Raw genomic sequence first — 18,627 nt, 5'->3', positions numbered from 1 at the left:
CTTACCTGAAGAAGCTTGTGAGGAATAGAGATTGAGGGGTGATTGAGTAGGGAAGAGGAGAAAAGGGAGGTAGGTTTTTGCTTTTGAAATTGGGGAGAAGAGAGGGTTTTAGGCGTGTGTTTGTTGTGAGAGAGGGGAGGGTTTGTTTTGTTGTTATTCAGATTTTAGGGGAGGAGTAGGGGGGTCGGTTATTAGTAAGGGAGAAAAACAAAATTAAAATTAACTAATGAAATAACCTAAAAATGGTGCCCAGTGCGCGGTCAGTGCGCAGCCGCGCACGTGGGGCAGTGGAGGTCGAAATATGCGTGGTCCATGTGCGGTCAGTGCGCGGCCACGCATGTGCAATAGAAGGGGTCCGAAAGTGCGCGGCCTGTGCACGTTTGTCTCTTCGAACTTCCTCCCTTTTGCCACTTTTTACCTATCTCCGGATGGATTTCTTCACCCCGAGTCCTTCCGTCGCGTACAATTGCATCCCTGCATAATAATAGACCTATCAATACTTTCACCATTAAAAATCAAATACGGAAAAAATAATAACAAAGAAAAAATATTGGGTTGCCTCCCAAGAAGCACCTGATTTAACGTCACGGCACAACGAATTACAACAAAACCATGGGTTGCCTCCCAGGAAGCGCCTGATTTAACGTTGAGGCACAACGCATGCTTTCATGATTGCACTTGGCTCAATTATTGGGGCTCTTCCAAAGACATCACAAATTTCTCCCATTTTTCTTCCACCATTCCAAGGTAGTGTTTCAGCCTTTGCCCATTCACTTTAAACCTATTCATTCCATCTTTGGACTCAATTTCTACTGCTCCAGTTGAGAACACTTGCACAACTCTAAATGGTCCTAACCATCTAGATTTCATCTTACCCGAAAACAATCTTAATCTCGAATTGTATAACAACACTAGATCTCTGGGTTTGAAGTTCCGATCTAGAATATGCTTATCATGCATCATCTTCATCCTTTCTTTGTACAATCTTGCATTCTCGAATGTATGGAATCGGAATTCCTTGAGTTCATGTAGCTCTGTGACTCTACTTGTGCCTGCAGTTTCCATATCCAAGTTCAACTACCGCAGTGCCCATAAGGCTTTATGCTCAAGCTCCACCGAAAGTTGGCATACTTTTCCAAACACCAACTTGTATGGAGACATACCAATTGGAGTTTTAAATATGTGCGGTACGCCCATAATGCATCATCCAACTTCTTTGCCCAATCAGTCCTCGTCGCATTCACTGTTTTGATCAGGACACTTTTGATTTTCCTGCTGGACACTTCCACTTGCCCGCTCTTTTGTGGGTGGTAAGGTGTGGCAACCTTATGGCAAACTCAATACTTTTCTAACAGCCTTGCGAACGCTCTATTGCAAAAATGGGTTCCACCATCACTGATTATAGCTCTCGGAGTGCCAAAACGTGTGAAAATGTTTTTCTTTAGAAAGCATGTCACTCCTTTGGCATCATTTGTTAGAAGAGACACAACTTCAACCCATTTGGAGACATAGTCAACTGCTACCATTATGTACTTGTTACCATACGAGCTGACAAATGGTCCCATAAAATCAATCCCCCACATGTCAAATACTTCCACCTCTTGAATTGTAGTCATCGGCATCTCGTGACGGCGAGATATGTTGCCTGTCCTTTGGCACTCCTCACAACTTTTCACCCAAGCATGGGCATCCTTGAATAAAGTCGGCCAACACAAACCTGACTCCAACACCTTTGCCGTTGTCCGAATTCCTCCAAAGTGCCCACCATAAGGTGAAGCATGGCAAGCCTGCAAAATCGAAGATTGATCTTTCTCGGGGATACACCTCCGGATCATGTTATCTATACATATTTTAAAAAGTAAAGGTTCATCCCAGTAATAAGACCGACAATCGCGAAAGAACTTTTTATTTTGAATCGAAGAGAGTTCATAAGGTACAATACCGCTTGCCAAATAATTAGCAATATCAGCATACCATGGCGTCTCCTCCATTACCGCTGCTAGTTATTGTTCATCCAGGAATGTCTCAGTTATATCTTCAACCTCTACTTTTTTTTAGCTCCCTCCAACCTTGAAAGGTGGGCTTCCACTTGGTTATCTGTCCCTTTCCTATCGCGGATCTCCAAATCGAATTCTTATAGCAACAGAACCCAACGGATTAATTGTGGCTTTGACTCCTTCTTTTCTATCAAGTACCTTAAGTGATGCATGGTTAGTATAAACAATCACTTTTGAACCAATCAAATAAGACCTGAATTTGTCGAATGCAAACACTACAACCAACATCTCTTTCTCAGTCATGATATAATTGAGTTGTGCAGCGCTTAGTGTTCTGCTTGCATAGTAAATTGGTGCACCAGTTTGTCCTTTCACTGCCCCAGGGCTGCTCCTATAGCATAATCACTTGCGTCGCACATGAGCTCGAACGGCTGCTCCCAGTTGGGTGCAACGATGATTGGTGCAGTCACCAGTCTCTTCTTCAGCTCCTCAAATGCCAACCTGAATTCATCAGATAATACAAATGGATGATCCTTTTCAAGGAGTTTACATAAGGGGTTAGCAATTTTAGATAAATCTTTTATAAATGGCCTGTAGAATCCGGCGTGCCCAAGGAAACTTCTCACTGCTTTGACCGAAGTGAATGGTGGCAACTTCTCAATCACGTCAACCTTATCATGGTCAACCTCAATGCCTTTACTGGACACTCGATGCCCCAACACTATACCTTCTTGTACCATAAAATGGCATTTCTCCCAGTTCAGCACTAAATTTGTCTCCACACACTTTTTAACACTCTTCTTAAATTGTGAAGACAGTCTTCGAATGAATCCCCCACCACTGAAAAATCATCCATAAAGACTTCCATAATATCCTCCACCATATCAGTGAAAATTTCTAACATACACCTCTGAAATGTAGTCGGTGCATTGCACAGGCCAAACGACATTCTCCGAAAGGCAAAAATTCCATATGTACAAGTAAAGGATGTTTTCTCTCTATATTCAAGGGCTATTGAGATCTGATTGTACCCCGAATATCCATCCAAAAAGTAGAAATGAGACTGCCTAGCCAACCTATCCAATATTTGGTCAATGAATGGCAAGGGGAAATGATCTTTCTGGGTGGCTGAGTTCAGTTTTCTATAATCTATGCAAATTCTCCAACCCGTGATTGTACGAGTCGGGATCAACTCGTTATTCTCATTTTGCACGACCGTCATTCCACCCTTCTTTGGCACACACAGAACTGGGCTAACCCAGTTACTGTCAGAGATGGGGGAAATGATACCCGTATCTAACCACTTGATCACTTCTTTCTTCACCACTTCTTTCATGTTCGAGTTTAGCCTTCTTTGATATTTTCTTGAAGGTTTGTGCCCTTCTTCCAAGAGAATCTTGTGCATGCAAAAGGCCGGGTTGATACCCTTTATATCTGCCATGGTCCAACCAATAGCAGTCTTACAATCCTGTAACACCTGTAGGAATAATTCTACCTACACAGCTAACAAACCGGATGAGATAATAATAGGTAAAGTAGAGTTAGGGCCTAAGAAAGTGTACCTGAGGTGACCAGGAAGCGGTTTCAGGCCCAACTATGGTGGCTCCTTTATTGATGGCTTTGCATGTGGTGTTGCCCTTTTATTCTAAGTGTAGTGGCTCGAACTGGGGTTCCCTTTTCCAGAACCCTTGACCTTCGAGAGCCATGACCCACTCGTCCAACTCTTCACCATCCACATCTTCCAAATTCATCAAGCAAGCTTCTAATGGATCTCTGACATTAAGGGTCTCATCCTCCTCTTGTAGTATTACATCCACTGCCTCCACTAGCAAATAATTTGCAACTTTGCTGGGCCTCCTCATAGATTGTTGAACATTGAATATTATTTTTTCATTATTCAGCCTCATTTTTAGCTCTCCTGTCTCATAATCGATCAATGCTCTCCTAGTGGCTAAGAACGGCCTCCCCAAAATTATTGATATTTCTTCGTCAACTTGACAGTCAAGAATAACGAAGTCGGCAGGAAATACAAACTTCCCCAATTGGATGAGCACATCATCCAAATTCATATCGTCCTTTTGACTGTGCGATCAGCCAGTTGCAACAACATTGAGGTCGGTCTAGCTCTGCCAATGCCTAACTTTGTGTAGATTGCCAAAGGCATCAAGTTGATACTGGCTCCTAAGTCACACAATGCTTTAGCAAAAGCATAACTTCCAATTATGCATGGGATAGTCAAACTACCGGGATCAGATAATTTTTGAGTCATAGGTCTTGTCACTACAGCGCTGCAAGTTTGATTTAGAGTTATAGTAGACAAGTCTTGGAAGTCAAATTTTCGAGACATCAGATCCTTCATCATTTTTGCATAGCCTGGCATTTCCCTCAAAGCATCTATCAGCGGAATATTCAATTGAATTTGTCTAAGCATTTCCATGAATTTCCTGTATTGATCATCTCTCTTTTGCTTTGCCAACCTTTGAGGGAATGGTGCAGGAGTTAACTTCTGCCCACTGCTTGGTGTCTTTTCTTTATTAGGAGCCTTTTCCACCACCTGTTCTGGAGTTGTTCAAATTCCTTCTACTTGCCTTTGTCCACTTGTGCCTGTTCAATTACAACTTTTGTGAGCTCCTTTGACTCGTCGGTCTCTAATGTCATTGGAGTAATTGGCACTGCGTCTCTCCTAGATTGAGAAACTTCTTGCTCTCTATCTAAATCCCTTCCATTCCTGAGACTCACTGCCATTAGCTGATTTGGGTTCTGCTCCTTTAGATTGATGTTTGTGTCTGCAGGCAACGTTCCTTGTGGGCGATTGTTCAAGGCCATAGATAACTGGCCTAATTGAGTTTCGATGCCTTTAATAGCCGAATCATGTGATGCTAACTTTTCTTGCATCTTTCTATTTGTCCCAATGAGTTGTTGCAGCATGCCCTTTATTTCTCTCATATTACTGTCCTGCTGTTGATGAGGCAGTTGGTAAGCCAACTGTTGTTGGTATTGCTGATTGTAGCCATGCTGCCTTTGATAAGGCACGACTTGGCCTTGTGGTCGTGTTCCCCTTGGAATGGTATTGTATTGTTGCTGGGTTGTTCTGTACTGCTGATTTTGAGGTCCCCATTGCTGTCCACCTTGCCTCTGACCCCCAAAATTATTGATGTAATTCATGTCTTTTCTGAAGCCCTGGTTATCATTCTTTCCACTCTACGAGCAAACATATGACTCATTTATGTAGGGAGGCCTATGGTTATCATTCTTTCCACTCTACGAGCAAACATATGACTCATTTATGTAGGGAGTGCATAGGCCTCCATTTGTCGTATCAACAATGTGCACCTGTTTTGTACCCATTTCATCAATTTTCTTTGTCAACAAGCTCATCTGGGTCATGAGAGTGGCTATGTTTTCTGCATTTGTATTGTTTGGGTCAAGAGCAATAGAATGCACTATTGGAGTGAGTGTTGTATCTTTCGTCATCCATCCTGAATTTTGAGCCATCTTGTCAAGAAGAATCTTGCACTCTGTGAATGTTTTGCTCAAGAATGCACCCCAGCTGAAGCATCTACATTGGCCTTCAGACCGTCAACCAAGACTATATAAAATCTCTGTCCTAGCATCTGATCTGGAATGCCATGGTGTTGACACTTCACTAGCATACCCTTAAACCTCTCCCAGGTTTTCTGTAACGTTTCAGTCGATTTCTGCCTAAATTGCAATATCTCATCAATTTGTCTCGCAGTTTTGTTGGGTGGATAGAACTTGTTTAAGAACTGCTTGACTAGTTCCTCCCAAGTAGCAATGGAGTTTATTAGGAGCGAATTCAGCCAAGTTTGAGCCTCCCCAATCACTGAGAATGGGAACAGTAATAATTTGATTTCTTCAGGAGTCACATTCGACTGTCTTTGAGTGACAAAAATTGATAGAAACTTCTTCAAATGTTGTTGTGGGTCTTCAATGTACGAACCAGAGAACAACTCTTTATTCTGTAGCAAGTGCAACATGTTGTTGGTAATCTGAAACGTCTCCGCTTGTATCGGAGGGACTGCAATTGCGGTGGCCAGGTTATCAGCAGTTGGTTGCGCCCAATCATATAGAGCTGCTTCCGGTATAAGAGGTGCTACCACTCCGATGTTTGGGTCAACTCGATCATTCTTATTGTTCTCGTTGACGCTCTTGACGTCGTCCATTTCAATTTTGAATTGTTCGTCTTGTTTTAGCTGTTTGCCCTTCTTGTTAGCCCAATTCAATGCCCTGAATGCTTTCTCAGGATTTGAGAGTCCTTCAAAAAGTTCACCAGTTCTCAAGGAGATTCTAGGCATGCACCTGAGTCACAGAAAAGTTCAAACGTGAGAATTTCAATGGAAATATTTTTTAACACCACAGAAAATTGATCTAAATTAAAAATTCTAACAATTATTCCAAGCTGTAATAAATAACACCGTTAGTTCCCCGGCAACGACACCAAAATTTGATCACGCCAAACCATTCCTTATAAAAAGGACTAAGCGGTCGCTGCAAAAATAATCCGGTTCAAGAGTCCGGAGTCGAATCCCACAGGGAACTAACCTATTTGCTACAACCTTTAGTATCGCTAATGATAAGCTCAGACAATTTTTAGAGTTCGAGATTTTATTTGATAATTAATAGAAATTATTTAACTAAGCAAACAATGACAATAAAAACTATCAATAAGCAAGAATGAAGTTCAATTCAAGGGTAAAAGAATCTAGGGTTATTGATTTCCCCAATTGTCGGATTAATTCCCGACATGTTAGCTATAATCTCGTCGTAACACTCTATAAAGATGATGAGTTCTTTATTACCGTACTTATCTCTCGATCAATTACATTAATTTACTAGAAGTATTCTCTCGAACTACTCTAGTTGACAATTTGTACAACTCATAAATATCACACCAAAGATTCGTTATCTCTAATCCTGCTTTTAAATTCAAGTAATTAATCTCTTAACTTACTCGAAAGTAGCATTGTTCAACAACAATCTAATCAAGTGTTCTTTCTCAAGCAACACTAGACAACTAGACACGATTAATCAAGGGCCCTTTCAATTAATCACAAGAAACACATAGTTGAACAATTATAGAGTAAAAACGGCTCAATTATATCAAAATGTAATCAAGACTTCATCCAACAATTAGTTCCATCAACCCTAGATGACGGGTTTAGCTACTCATACTACTATGCAAGATTACAATATAAAAAGTCATAACCAACAATGGAATTAAGAAGAAGAGGATGAAAAACTCGTAGGAGAATTCTCCGTCTTGCTCCTTTTGTGTTCTTGTCTCCAAAGTTCTTCTAAAAACAGAGATACCCTCTTTATGGGCAAGCTGGACTTCATATAGGTCAAGGTTATTTTCCTCTCAAATTACAAAATTGACCTTGGATGATTTTTCTCGAAAGCACGTGCGCGGACGCGCATCGATCGCTCATCGACCGCGCACTTTGGCCAGTTTCTGCCTAATATGCGCGGCCGCGCATCGACTGCGCACCTGGAGGATTTTCTGCAGCATGTTTTTCTTTCTTCTTTCTAAGCGCGCTAACTTCCAATTGGCCTTCAATGCTCCATATTAGTTCAGAAACACTCCTTAACGTCCTCATAGACCACCGGAATTGCTCCTGCAAAGCATAAAGTTATTAATTAGAGCAATTTGTTATCATTTAAACATTCAAATATCAATAAAGTGCAGCTAAGTTAGAGTGTAAATAGTAACTAAACTACATAATTATAGCCTACTATCAGCTTCTTCTCCTCAAAAGTATTTTTTTTGCTTCTAAAAGCTTGGCCAAACACCTCAATTTTTGGCTAAAAGCACTTCTAGCAACAAAAAAAATACACTTTTGGCCCAAAAAGAAGCTTGGCCAAAAGGCTAGTAGATTGCTTAGCTTATTCAGAGTCTTGTTGTCCCGAAAAGATGCCATAGAAGTAGTCATCTATGGTGTAGTTTGCAGGAGAGCTCAAGCTCATCTTCAAGTAACAGAAATGGAGAAATTCAAGAGCAGAAAAAAAGATGTGAAGAGTCTATCAGACAGCCATTAGACCATCCCAACACCCAAAAAAAAGCTTAGCCAAACAGGCTAGTATATTGCTTAGCTTATTCGGAGTCTTGTTGTCCCGAAAAAATGCCATAGAAGCAGTCGTCTATGGTGTAATTTGCAGGAGAGCTCAAGCTCATCTTCAAGTAACAGAAATGGAGAAAATCAAGAGAAAAATAAAGATGTGAAGAGTCTGTGGGCCATTAGGCCATCCCAACACCCATTGTTAGGGGCTGAGAACGATCATATACGGCACCATAACCCGAGGGCCGTGTGAGTTGTTAATCACGATCTGGTCCAATGGACATGACTCATTAACCAGACTTGGTTTCCTGTCTCCTTAGAACTCAAGGATACAGTGGTACGAGCCTATAGAACAGATCTTGTTCAAGTAAGGTCTTGAACATCATCTTCGTCATTCATGTTTATAAATGCCTTCTTTCTGCTGTATATTGCCGATGTGGGACGGTAAGTGTGTCGTTCCTAGTAAAACATGTGGAATTGAGTCTATATTTTGTACAAAAGCTTTATTTTTTAACAAAAATATTCAAAAAATTCATACGAAATTAAAAAAAAAAACAATTTTAATGCTCGATTGTTCTATGCGTGTACATCTTACCTTTTAGTTTAAAGAACTAGACTTATGTTGATAGATTTATCTTCTCTTTTATTTATTAGTTGGATAACAAAAAGGAAATCAGGATGGTAAGATCAAAAGTCAAAGTTTAAGAAAATATGATAGGAGTAAAATATTTTGAATATCCCAAAAAAGACTAGAAATATGCACACAAAAAAAACAAATTCCATGGCTACTAAGTGGTACTTTATATGGTATTAATCTTATAAATTTCACACACAAAGTATATGCTTTAATTGTTCTATATTAATTTAAATTGTATAGTTAATATTTGTACAGATAATTAGTCGGACACCTATGCTCTCAAAAGTTCTCTCTTCGTAAATTTCTTCTCATTATGCAAATTTTAAGAATTTTGTTTCCTATGAAATTTCATAATCAATAAAATAAGCTAAAATCATCTAACTTTAGTATAAATTACCTACAGAATATAATGAGTAATTTGACTATGATATAAAGCATAAATTAATCAAATAAATCTTATAATAAATATTTTATATGATTTCTTTAATGAGCATAAAAAAAATTAAAAAGATATTTATTTTAGATATGAGGTAATATTAAATGTGAACCTAATTGTAGTTGCATTAGATAACTTGACACAAAAGAAGATTGTTATTGCTTATAAGTTAAATAAAAATTTTATAACTCCTACCAATTCGCACAACATGATCATCAAACAAGCTCTTTTTAAATTTAAATTTTCAAGTAATAGTTGGGACCAATAAAATTATAATATTTTAATGACTTTAGGTATTTTAAGAATAACTTTAGTATCCTTTGGAGATGAACTCGATCTAACACTACCATACGACAATAGTATTTAGGTAATAGTATTATTGGGCCAATGCACAACATGGGCTACCCCCTACTATATCATAAAGATATGTTCAAGTTTTTTGAAAGACTTAAGGGAAAAATCTCGTAAACACTTTGAAACATCAAAGTATGACATGAAATGAATGCTATTCTAGGTTTGAGCTCTACTAATAGAGAAATTCCGGATATTAAACGGTTAAAAATATTGAAAAGGAGATTGAGAAATTTAAAATTTTAAAATTTAATATTTTCATATTGAGTAATTTTTACCATTTTAAAGAAATAAATACTTTTGGTAAAGCCTCTTCATCCCAATCAGAATATATACTATATTAAAAGCACGAAGGCCCTTAGCGAAATATCGTTCGCCTTTTTTACCCTTTAAAAATATATTTTATATTGGACAAAATAGTAATTTGTTTATCTTCCTAATATTTAGGACTTCTAAATCAACTAAAATTTTATTTATTATATCTTTCCTTATACATATATATTGAATAACTCACCACGCTGCGAAAATATTGTAAGGAAAGGATTCAGTGGCAATAAAGATAAAAGAATAGTACAATTAAAGTGAGTGTTCAAGCTAAGTGATTTTTGCCAAACAAATTAAAATACTCTTAGTGGAAAGGAAAATTGATAACGTAGATTTATGGAAATAATCCGCCTATTCTATTTCTTTTTTTCCTAAATATTTGAAAAAGTATAGTTATAGTTGTGTCATAATTAAATTAAATAATTCTTATAAGGTAAAATTTTAATTAATTTTAAAGTTATTTTCTACAAAATTCAAATAAAGAAAGATATAATAATTAAAATTTTAGTTAATTTAGAAGTCCTAAATATTAGGAAGATAAACAAATTACTATTTTGTCAAATATAAAATATATTTTTAAAGGGTAAAATACCAAAAGATTCAAATTCTTTAATTTATTTTGTTATGTTTGAATAATTATAATAAAAATATTTTTTGTGTTATTTGCTTATAGTGTTTGGTAACAAAGATAACAATAATTTTTATAAGATATTTCACGCCTCATAAATCATAATAAGGGCATATAAAAACTTATGTGGAATAGGATTTTTTTATTTTATTGAGCTAGCTTAGTGAGATTAAAATTCGTTATTTTAGGAACTTACATTTCTTTCTTTAGTATTTGTTCAATAACGAAAAATACATTATTTATGTAATTTTTAAAATTTATATATTCATTGACACGTGCAGCACACGAAAGCGCCTACTAAGACTAGTCTAAAACCAATATACAATTGCTTAGCTTATAGGGAAGGGTTGTTGTCTCGAAAAGTTATTCTAGTGAATATGAATGGTGAATTTTAGCAGTCATCTATGGTGAAAATTGCAGGAGGGATTCAGCTCAACTTCAAGTAACAGAAATGGAGAACATCAAGAGCAAAAAAAAGGAATTGTAGTCTGTCAGACAGCCATTAGACCATCCCAACACCCATTGTTAGGGGGCTGAGAACGATCATCTACGGCACCATATAACCCGAGGGCCGTGGGAGCTGTTAATCACGCTCTGGTCCAATGGCCATGTCTCATCAACCAGACTTGGTTTCCTGTCTCCTTAGAACTCAAGGATACAGTGGTACAAGCCTATAGAACAGATCCTGTTCAAGTAAGGTCGTGAACTTCATCTTCGTCATCTGTGCTTGTAAATGCCTTTTCTGTGCTTTATATTGCCGATGAGGGACAGAGAGAGTGTCGTTCTGCAGTGCAAGAAGTGGAATTGAGTCAGCTTTCATATGCGAAGATTAACAGGTTTGCTTTTACAACTATCATGAAATGAAAGCAGGCCGTTTGATGTTAACAATTTGTATAGGGTTATGGAACATTGGAAGATTTCAGAAATTCCACAAGACGGGAAATTGACGAAAGTAGGTGTTAAATGGGTTTGTTTGATGATTTTGCTTTTTAATTTTATTTTATTTTAAGCTGGAAGTTTGCTATGACGAAGATCAGAAACCTAGCCAGTTGTTGTCCTTTTGATCTCTCCAATCAACTAGAACTATAAAACATTTGTAATTTTTTCTATGCCAGGACTATTTGAGGCCAAATAAGAAGAAAAAAAGTAAAAGGAGAAAAAATTATAAATGTAGAATCTGCTACTAAAGAATTTGTATTTCCAGTTACAGATTAAAAAAAAATCAGAATCTCTTCTTGAAAGAAAGGTACATGTCTACCTACTTTTTAATACTTGTACTCACTGTAGTATCTTTCACAGTGACAAGATAAATTCATTGTGATATTTAGAAGCTAAATTTTCAAACAGAATGATTTATATATATAGTGCAAGTTCTGTGTGTTTCGGGAATAATAAAATAAATGATGAGAAAAAAGAAGCTCTGGCTACAAAATCCACAGCAGAAAAAAGAAGCTACTACTTGAGAGTTCATGCTGCATAAAATATGATGAAATGCCTCCTATTAGGGCAGTTATCACACCCCTGGAGGCAAGAGTTAGAGGCTTAAAGTGTGCCCAATTAGAGGTACATACAACTTTAGCGCTTTGCATTTGTTTGAGGAATTGCATGTGCTACCTTGTTTAAGTTTAGTAAAGGTGATTCTTCTTATCTTCTATCCATGCCTGTTTGGAGGATGGGTTACAAATGCAGGACGACAATAAAGCTCTAGATCAACTTACATCTAAAGAAGCTGTTGTACTGGAGGCAGAACGACTCAACGAACTATTAATTATATGGCATTGGCAAGCCTGCAAAGACAAACCAAGATCTGATGAAACAGAGAGCGGTATGCCAGGTTGCTTATGGTCCTTCAGTTTTGTGATACCAATAGGAGCATATTCTCCTGTTAGCTGCCACTATCAAGATTTTCATGTAAGCATCTTGACTCTTTCTGAAGCAAGAGGAAAACATAATGCACAGACAAGACAAGAGGTTGCAAAGTTGAAAAACTAACATTACCTGTCGATGTGCTTGAGGAAGCTATATTGGCTGGTGGAGCTGCAGCAAATGCTGCTGTACAAGAATACCAGAGAACAGTTCAAGAAAATAATTTAAATGGCTATCGACTTTTTAACTCTTCTTTATTGCTAGCTTTTTTTTAATTGGTTATCTGTTCTTTGGTTGTTTGTTTTTTATAAGTTTATACATATAAATTATGAGCTGGCCCGTGCAAAGATATCTGCAAATAGAGTAGAAATTGTTGTTGCAAATGACTGGAAAGATGCCAATGACAGTAATGCCCATAACCGGGCATGTCTGTTGTTGTGTCATTATATTGCTTTTCTTGTAACTGTCATAGCAGCGTAATTAAAGAACCTTCCCTATAAGTTTGGTGTCCTGCGAGGGAAAATATCGTGACAGCAAAGCAAGTCAACATCCTTAATCTTCCCTTTTAGTTGTTGTAGTTCTATCGAGTCCTTTCCAGAATGTTATCCCCTTCTTTTAAATGGAAACTCTTTCGCTTCACTATTTATTACTCTTTGCACTACTCCAATATTTTTGTGGACCCTCTTCTGTTCATGTAGTTTAATGTCTCAGAAAATTAAAAGATAAAACCACCCCTTATGGTGTCCTATTTTTTGCCATTTTCCAAATACACTTTGATATCTACTCACTTACTCCATCATAAGTTTGATGGATCGGAGTTATTATTGCCTCAGATGAAAATCACTATCTTGTCTACATAAACCAAATGACTAATTGTGATATAGGTCGTATTCATGCTATAGGGTACGTATGAAGTTGTCATTGTCCTTCAATTTGCGGAGTTTGAAAAGCACCTCTGCCCCTTAAACAAAAAGAGATGGGAAGAGTGCATTCCCTTGCTTGAGACCTTGACTAGATGTAAAAAAGTCCTTTCTTGTAGATTACTTCCAACTTGAAAAATTTGTTAGGTTAAATTCCATTATTCATTCAACCTCCATTTAATTTTTACACCTGAGGATTTTGAAAATTCCTCATAGTATATGTAGAAATTTTAAATTTGGATTGGATACACAAATAATAGTAAGGAAAACCAGATTAACAAAATCAAACAACCATTGTGTATAATTAGAACAATGACTTTTAAACACCACCTCTGAAAGGTAGAACAGTCTGCATAGCTGTGAGTATCAGGAGTATGATAGCTCCCACAGTTGAAGCTCCTACCCATTAACTATTAAAATAATTGCGTGAAGAAAAATATTTTATTATAACTCTCTAAAAGCTATCTATAATTCTCACAAATCTCCACGCATTAAAATAAGCTAGTAATATCCTTATTTATAATAGTACGAAACCTATTTTAACTAGAAATAGGAAAGGCTATTCTTATATTAATTCTGATTACAAATCCTATTGAGACATGAATTAAATAAACCAAATCTCAAACAATTAAGGTTTTCTACAACTTTGAATTACTTTTTCAACATTCCCCCATAATTAAAGGTTGTATGTTGTGTGTTGAAGCACTTCTCTCCAACTTCTACTTTTGCTAAAGTACATGTCTCCATCCCTCATTAAAGTACTTTGCCACCAACAACCAATTTTATTGAAGCACTTGTCTTCAACTATCGTTGATGCACTTTGTCACCAACAATCAATTTTGTTGAAGCACCCGTTTCCAACTCACGTAGATGCACTTTGTCACCAATACCCGATTTTGTTGAAGCACCTGTCTTCAACTCTTGTTGATGCACTTGGTCATTTCTCTAATTTCTTAGAAGAGTCTATTTCTCTTGTGCCATATTTGCTTGCACCTCTTTAATCTTGCAATCTCTTTGCTCAATCCTTCTCAGCATGATTGTTTTACATGCATGTATTATAGACTCGTCTTTTGCCAATATAATCATTGGTCAGGTGTTTGTCAATATAATATTTGGCCAAACGGGCGACACATATTGGTTAGTGTCGCCCACTGGCAACAGAAGCTACTTGATTTTCTCACAAGATCGTAGAAACTTTGATACCTATATGAAGTAAAATATATTATTATTAAATCTCTGAAAGCTCTCTACAATTGTCACAAATCTCCACGCATTACAATAAGCTAGTAATACCTTTATTTATAGTACAAAACCTATTTTAACTAAAAATAAGAAAGCCCATTCTTATATTAATTCTGACTACAAATTCTATTGAGACATGAATTAAATAAACTAAATATTAAACAATTAAAATTTTCTACTACAACTTTGAATTAGTTTTCCAACATTGCGCCTCAAACCTGCCTTCATTGGGTTCCATGGTTTTTCACAATGTTGAACCAATTTTCTGCATTCTTCTTTATAATTGAAGTTCTCAGATGAAACGATGACACATTTCCCGGTCTTGTTAAAAAAGGTAGCTATTTCTTTGTCCTCCCTTATCCTATTCCTAATAATTCCTTTTTGGCATGGAAAAATCACATCTTTCTCTGAGTCGATAAGATAATCCATAAAAATTACAAAACCAATGAAATATCTAGTATGTACATGAGACGACTGTTGCTCAAACGCTATCATATTCTGCAGGAGAGTCTATGTACTATCAAGGACTTTAAAACTAGGTATTTTCATTAACCCATTCTCAAATTTGATATCAAATAAACTTGTGTTATCTCCAAAGTTTTCTCTCTTCAAGTTATCATAAATATATCCGACTTTTACGAAGCTAACTCCAGCTTCGAAAAGCTCTGTTGCATTGGGCATGACCTTATGCCCCGTTAGGTGGTCCTTATCTATTGGCTTAATCTCTGAAGGGTGACATGACATGTGCACAAATTGAAGTAAATGTTTGATTTATGCGGTATTACCTTCACTCTCCCGATAGGATACAAGGTCATCTTCGGTAATAAATGTAAAAAAAATCTTCTTCACCATTTTTATGAATGGTATTCGATCAACTCTCTTTGTCATGTCATGACTTGATGAGGACAAATACAGGAAGTTGGTTTTCTACTAACTACATATCTCGAAGTTCTTGATTACATAAGCAATTTCCAGGGATAATCCAACTTTCTCCTTCTAGACACATTCCACAATGCTCTCGAATACATTCAACTAGTAAACAACCATCAAGTAACAATATTTTTGAAAATGTGGCAACAATATCACTTTCAAGGTTCTATATCATCATAACACTTTAATGCTTCATCCTCCAATTCCCTAATGCAACTTTCCACATCAATCCCCTCTTTCCTGTGAAGGAACTGTTGTAGGTAACGTAGTTTATACTTTTCCATGGAGCGAAGTTCAGGATTGTGTTTATGGTGAGGACCAATGGAGATCACATTTGGCTTGTAAGCAACCGGTTTTGATTCACTCAACCCCACACTTAATTTGAATATGGTACAACATTTGCCGGATGAATCGTTGAAATCCGCAAATATTTCATCAAGGATTTCATTTGCATGTTTGCTTGTATTCAGTCCTGACCGATCTTGACCATTTGTTTGCCTTATCCCAATTAAATGATCCACTTTCCTCCCTTTTTTATATCTGTATTTAATGGGAATGATGCATATCATTTCCTTGTATTGTGTTTCTTTTCTCCACATAAATTGTCAATAAATAATTATCAGAATAAAAATCTGAAGAAAGATTTTCTCCTCTTTTTTCGATTCCGGTGCACTAAGCTCTCGCTATGTGCGGGGGCCGAGGAAGGACCGGAACACAATGATCTATCGTATGTTGCCTTACCATCCATTTCCACAAGAGACATTGTCACAGCTCGAACCAGTGACCTAGTCACATGACAGCAACTTTACCAGTTACGCCAAGGCTCATCTTTTTCCAATAAAGACTGAAATAGTCCAAAATAAAAATTGAAATTATTTGAGATAATTTGTAGCGACCCGTCCGATCATTTTGAGTATTTTAGACCTGTTCCCCCATTTACTAAGGGCTGATCCCGTCTTCTCCCACATTTTGGGTATTTTGAAATACATATCGGATTCCACCATGGATGCTATCTTCGGGGCCGAAATATTTGTTTGTTTCGATGGCCACATACGAATTAAGGTCAATTGGATCCACAGCCCGAGTCCCAACGGGGTCAGCGGGTGGCCTTCCATCCCCGAGGGTCACGTTGTTATTCTCATCATGATGGTCGGATTCGTTGTCGGTATGTAGGGGTACTAATTGAGAGTTCATCATTTTTAGCTTGAAATCAAAGATACTTTCAAGAGTAAGTGTGAAATAGTGTGTTTTACAACGATTTGTATCAAATAACCACTATTATCCTTAGCCCCACAGTGGGCGCCAAACTGTTTACCCAAAAAATGAATAATTAATTGAATTTGTACGCGGCTCTAAGGACACGTGGTATAATTCGATACAAATTGAGAAAATATAAAAATGAATATCAAAATAAACTGTAAAGGAAAATAAATGTAAACCGAATTAATCAATTAGCCTAAGCCTTCAAGTATTATCACCCTCAAACTGAATGGAGAACAACTGATAGAAGAATAATATGGCTAAATATCCAAAACCAGAAGAAAGACATGTTGCTTTGTATTCTATGAATCTGAACCAATCTCCCTTACAAATAATCAGACCCTCCTTTATATAGTGGGGAGGTTCTGTTCTTAATATTATATTTTTAAATACAACAAAGAATCTCATGATAGATTAATTAATTGGTCTCTCCTTGATATGCATTGTGATTTCCGCCGAGATTCTCGCCCAATTGCGGATATTCCGGCTTTCTGTTTTTGGCTCGATAAGCTTTCCTCGATCGGTCTATGTATTTAGCCCGATCTCGATCTTGGTCAATCTCGATCTTTGAACGGTCTCCATTTAGCTCGATCCTGATCTTGGCTGGTCTCGAACTTGACCGGTCTCTATTTTGCTTGACCTCTGGGTCTCGAACCCGGTAACCTAACTTCACATCATGGCATGATATTACACAAAATTGAACCTTGGTCTATCACATTCCAATCTCGATTATTCATACGAAGGGCGAACTCGGTTTTGGCTGTATACAATCGAATTATATGATGTATAAGCTCTCCAAGAATTACAAGCACGAGACCTGAGCCGATCTATTTAAGGTTTGAGGCTCTCACAAGCACCATGATGCTAGCTCTGATGCATACAGCTCATAGTGACACAATGGTACGATTGATTTTAAATTGGTCCATTCTAGGCTTAAACAATTTGAAAGTACATGATCATTGCAGTTGAACTAGTCGTTTCACTAGACTACATTCATTTCTGATCCATGAATTGGACACACTTTTCTTGATCCACTTATCTGCTATTCCATCGGATGAGCTAGCCAGCTATGCTGCCATTGGACCGAGATGATCCATATTGGAAACTTGTTTTCCTTGATGAAAAGCCACCAGAGGAGAGTCTAGACAAATTTTCAATTCCTCCAAGAGACATGTTGTTAGCACCCGGTGCTTATGCATCGACCTCACACACCATGAGAGAAGTTACATTGGTATATGTCTCAAGTCTTTCTTCCAAAACTCAAAGCATAGTTGCTACTTTTCCTGAAACATCAAGATGCCATTAGTAGGAGTCCACAAGAAGAGCAGAGCGGTATAATTTTCTGAGACATCTAGTTCCACACCTTCAACTATGCTTCTGCCTCTGCAATCGCTAGTTTATCTTTTAAGGTATTGCATTTCTCCCTACAAGAATATAGCTAGTCTAGTCGGGCCAAGAAGTTCTTAGTGCTTAAATACGGTCACATTAAGTGTTGTTTTTATCTAGCAGCCAATATAGCTTCTTCAAGCTCATCAATAGGTGATGTTAGTTTTTCAACATTGCAACCTCTTGTATGTGTATCTTGTTGTCCTCTTCCTGCAGAAAGAGTCAAGATGCTTTACATGAAAATCTTGATAGTGGTAGCTAATAGGAGAGTATATATGCTCCTATTAATATCACAAAGTGATGGCAGATCTCGTCTATATCTATATGTTATATCAGGTCTTGGTTTTTGTGTTGCAGGTCATCAACAAAAGGCAGCCCTTGTGCCTACAGAAGAGCAGCTTCTGTAATCTAGAGTTTTATTGTCATCCCGCACCTTTGCAGCTTGGCCAAACAGACTTTTAATCTCGCATTGTCTCCCATTTGTAGTACAACCCTTCAAGATATTCGGTTTGAAGTACAAAATGGAGTCAAAGAGAAAAGGACGCAAATTGATTTTGTAAAGTTAAGCCTGAG

The 18,627-nt window shown here is 37.3% G+C and overlaps 1 protein-coding gene, 2 long non-coding RNA genes, 2 other non-coding genes and 1 pseudogene across 5 annotated transcripts; 1 reads left to right on the top strand and 5 right to left on the bottom strand.

The window, feature by feature from the left end:
• Window positions 1-4,062: 4,062 nt before the first annotated feature.
• LOC107794827 (uncharacterized) lies at window positions 4,063-8,051 on the bottom strand. Its single transcript, XM_075247708.1, has 7 exons — window positions 8,046-8,051; window positions 7,507-7,633; window positions 6,842-6,932; window positions 5,661-6,317; window positions 5,331-5,556; window positions 4,582-5,198; window positions 4,063-4,474 (listed from the first exon to the last, which is right to left on the bottom strand). Exons 1-7 carry the CDS (start codon window positions 8,049-8,051, stop codon window positions 4,063-4,065), a joined length of 2,136 nt encoding a protein of 711 aa, XP_075103809.1.
• Window positions 8,052-8,240: 189 nt separating this feature from the next.
• Window positions 8,241-8,451, bottom strand: LOC142178737 (small nucleolar RNA U3). Its single transcript, XR_012706998.1, has one exon. It is a non-coding gene; the product is annotated as a small nucleolar RNA U3 (small nucleolar RNA).
• Window positions 8,452-10,819: 2,368 nt separating this feature from the next.
• Window positions 10,820-13,227, bottom strand: LOC142178554 (uncharacterized). Its single transcript, XR_012706805.1, has 2 exons — window positions 12,169-13,227; window positions 10,820-11,234 (listed from the first exon to the last, which is right to left on the bottom strand). It is a non-coding gene; the product is annotated as an uncharacterized LOC142178554 (long non-coding RNA).
• Window positions 10,936-11,153, bottom strand: LOC142178728 (small nucleolar RNA U3). The gene has a single exon (XR_012706991.1). It is a non-coding gene; the product is annotated as a small nucleolar RNA U3 (small nucleolar RNA).
• Window positions 11,233-12,650, top strand: LOC142178555 (uncharacterized). Its single transcript, XR_012706806.1, has 2 exons — window positions 11,233-12,013; window positions 12,140-12,650. It is a non-coding gene; the product is annotated as an uncharacterized LOC142178555 (long non-coding RNA).
• Window positions 13,228-13,555: 328 nt separating the features above from the next.
• Window positions 13,556-15,977, bottom strand: LOC107808822 (UPF0481 protein At3g47200-like; annotated as a pseudogene).
• Window positions 15,978-18,627: the final 2,650 nt, after the last annotated feature.

This window comes from Nicotiana tabacum, chromosome 24 (genome assembly GCF_000715075.1).
Source record: "Nicotiana tabacum cultivar K326 chromosome 24, ASM71507v2, whole genome shotgun sequence".
Classification (NCBI taxonomy): domain Eukaryota; kingdom Viridiplantae; phylum Streptophyta; class Magnoliopsida; order Solanales; family Solanaceae; genus Nicotiana; species Nicotiana tabacum.
Note: the sequence above shows the minus strand (reverse complement) of the source record. Positions and strands in the feature narration are given on the sequence as shown.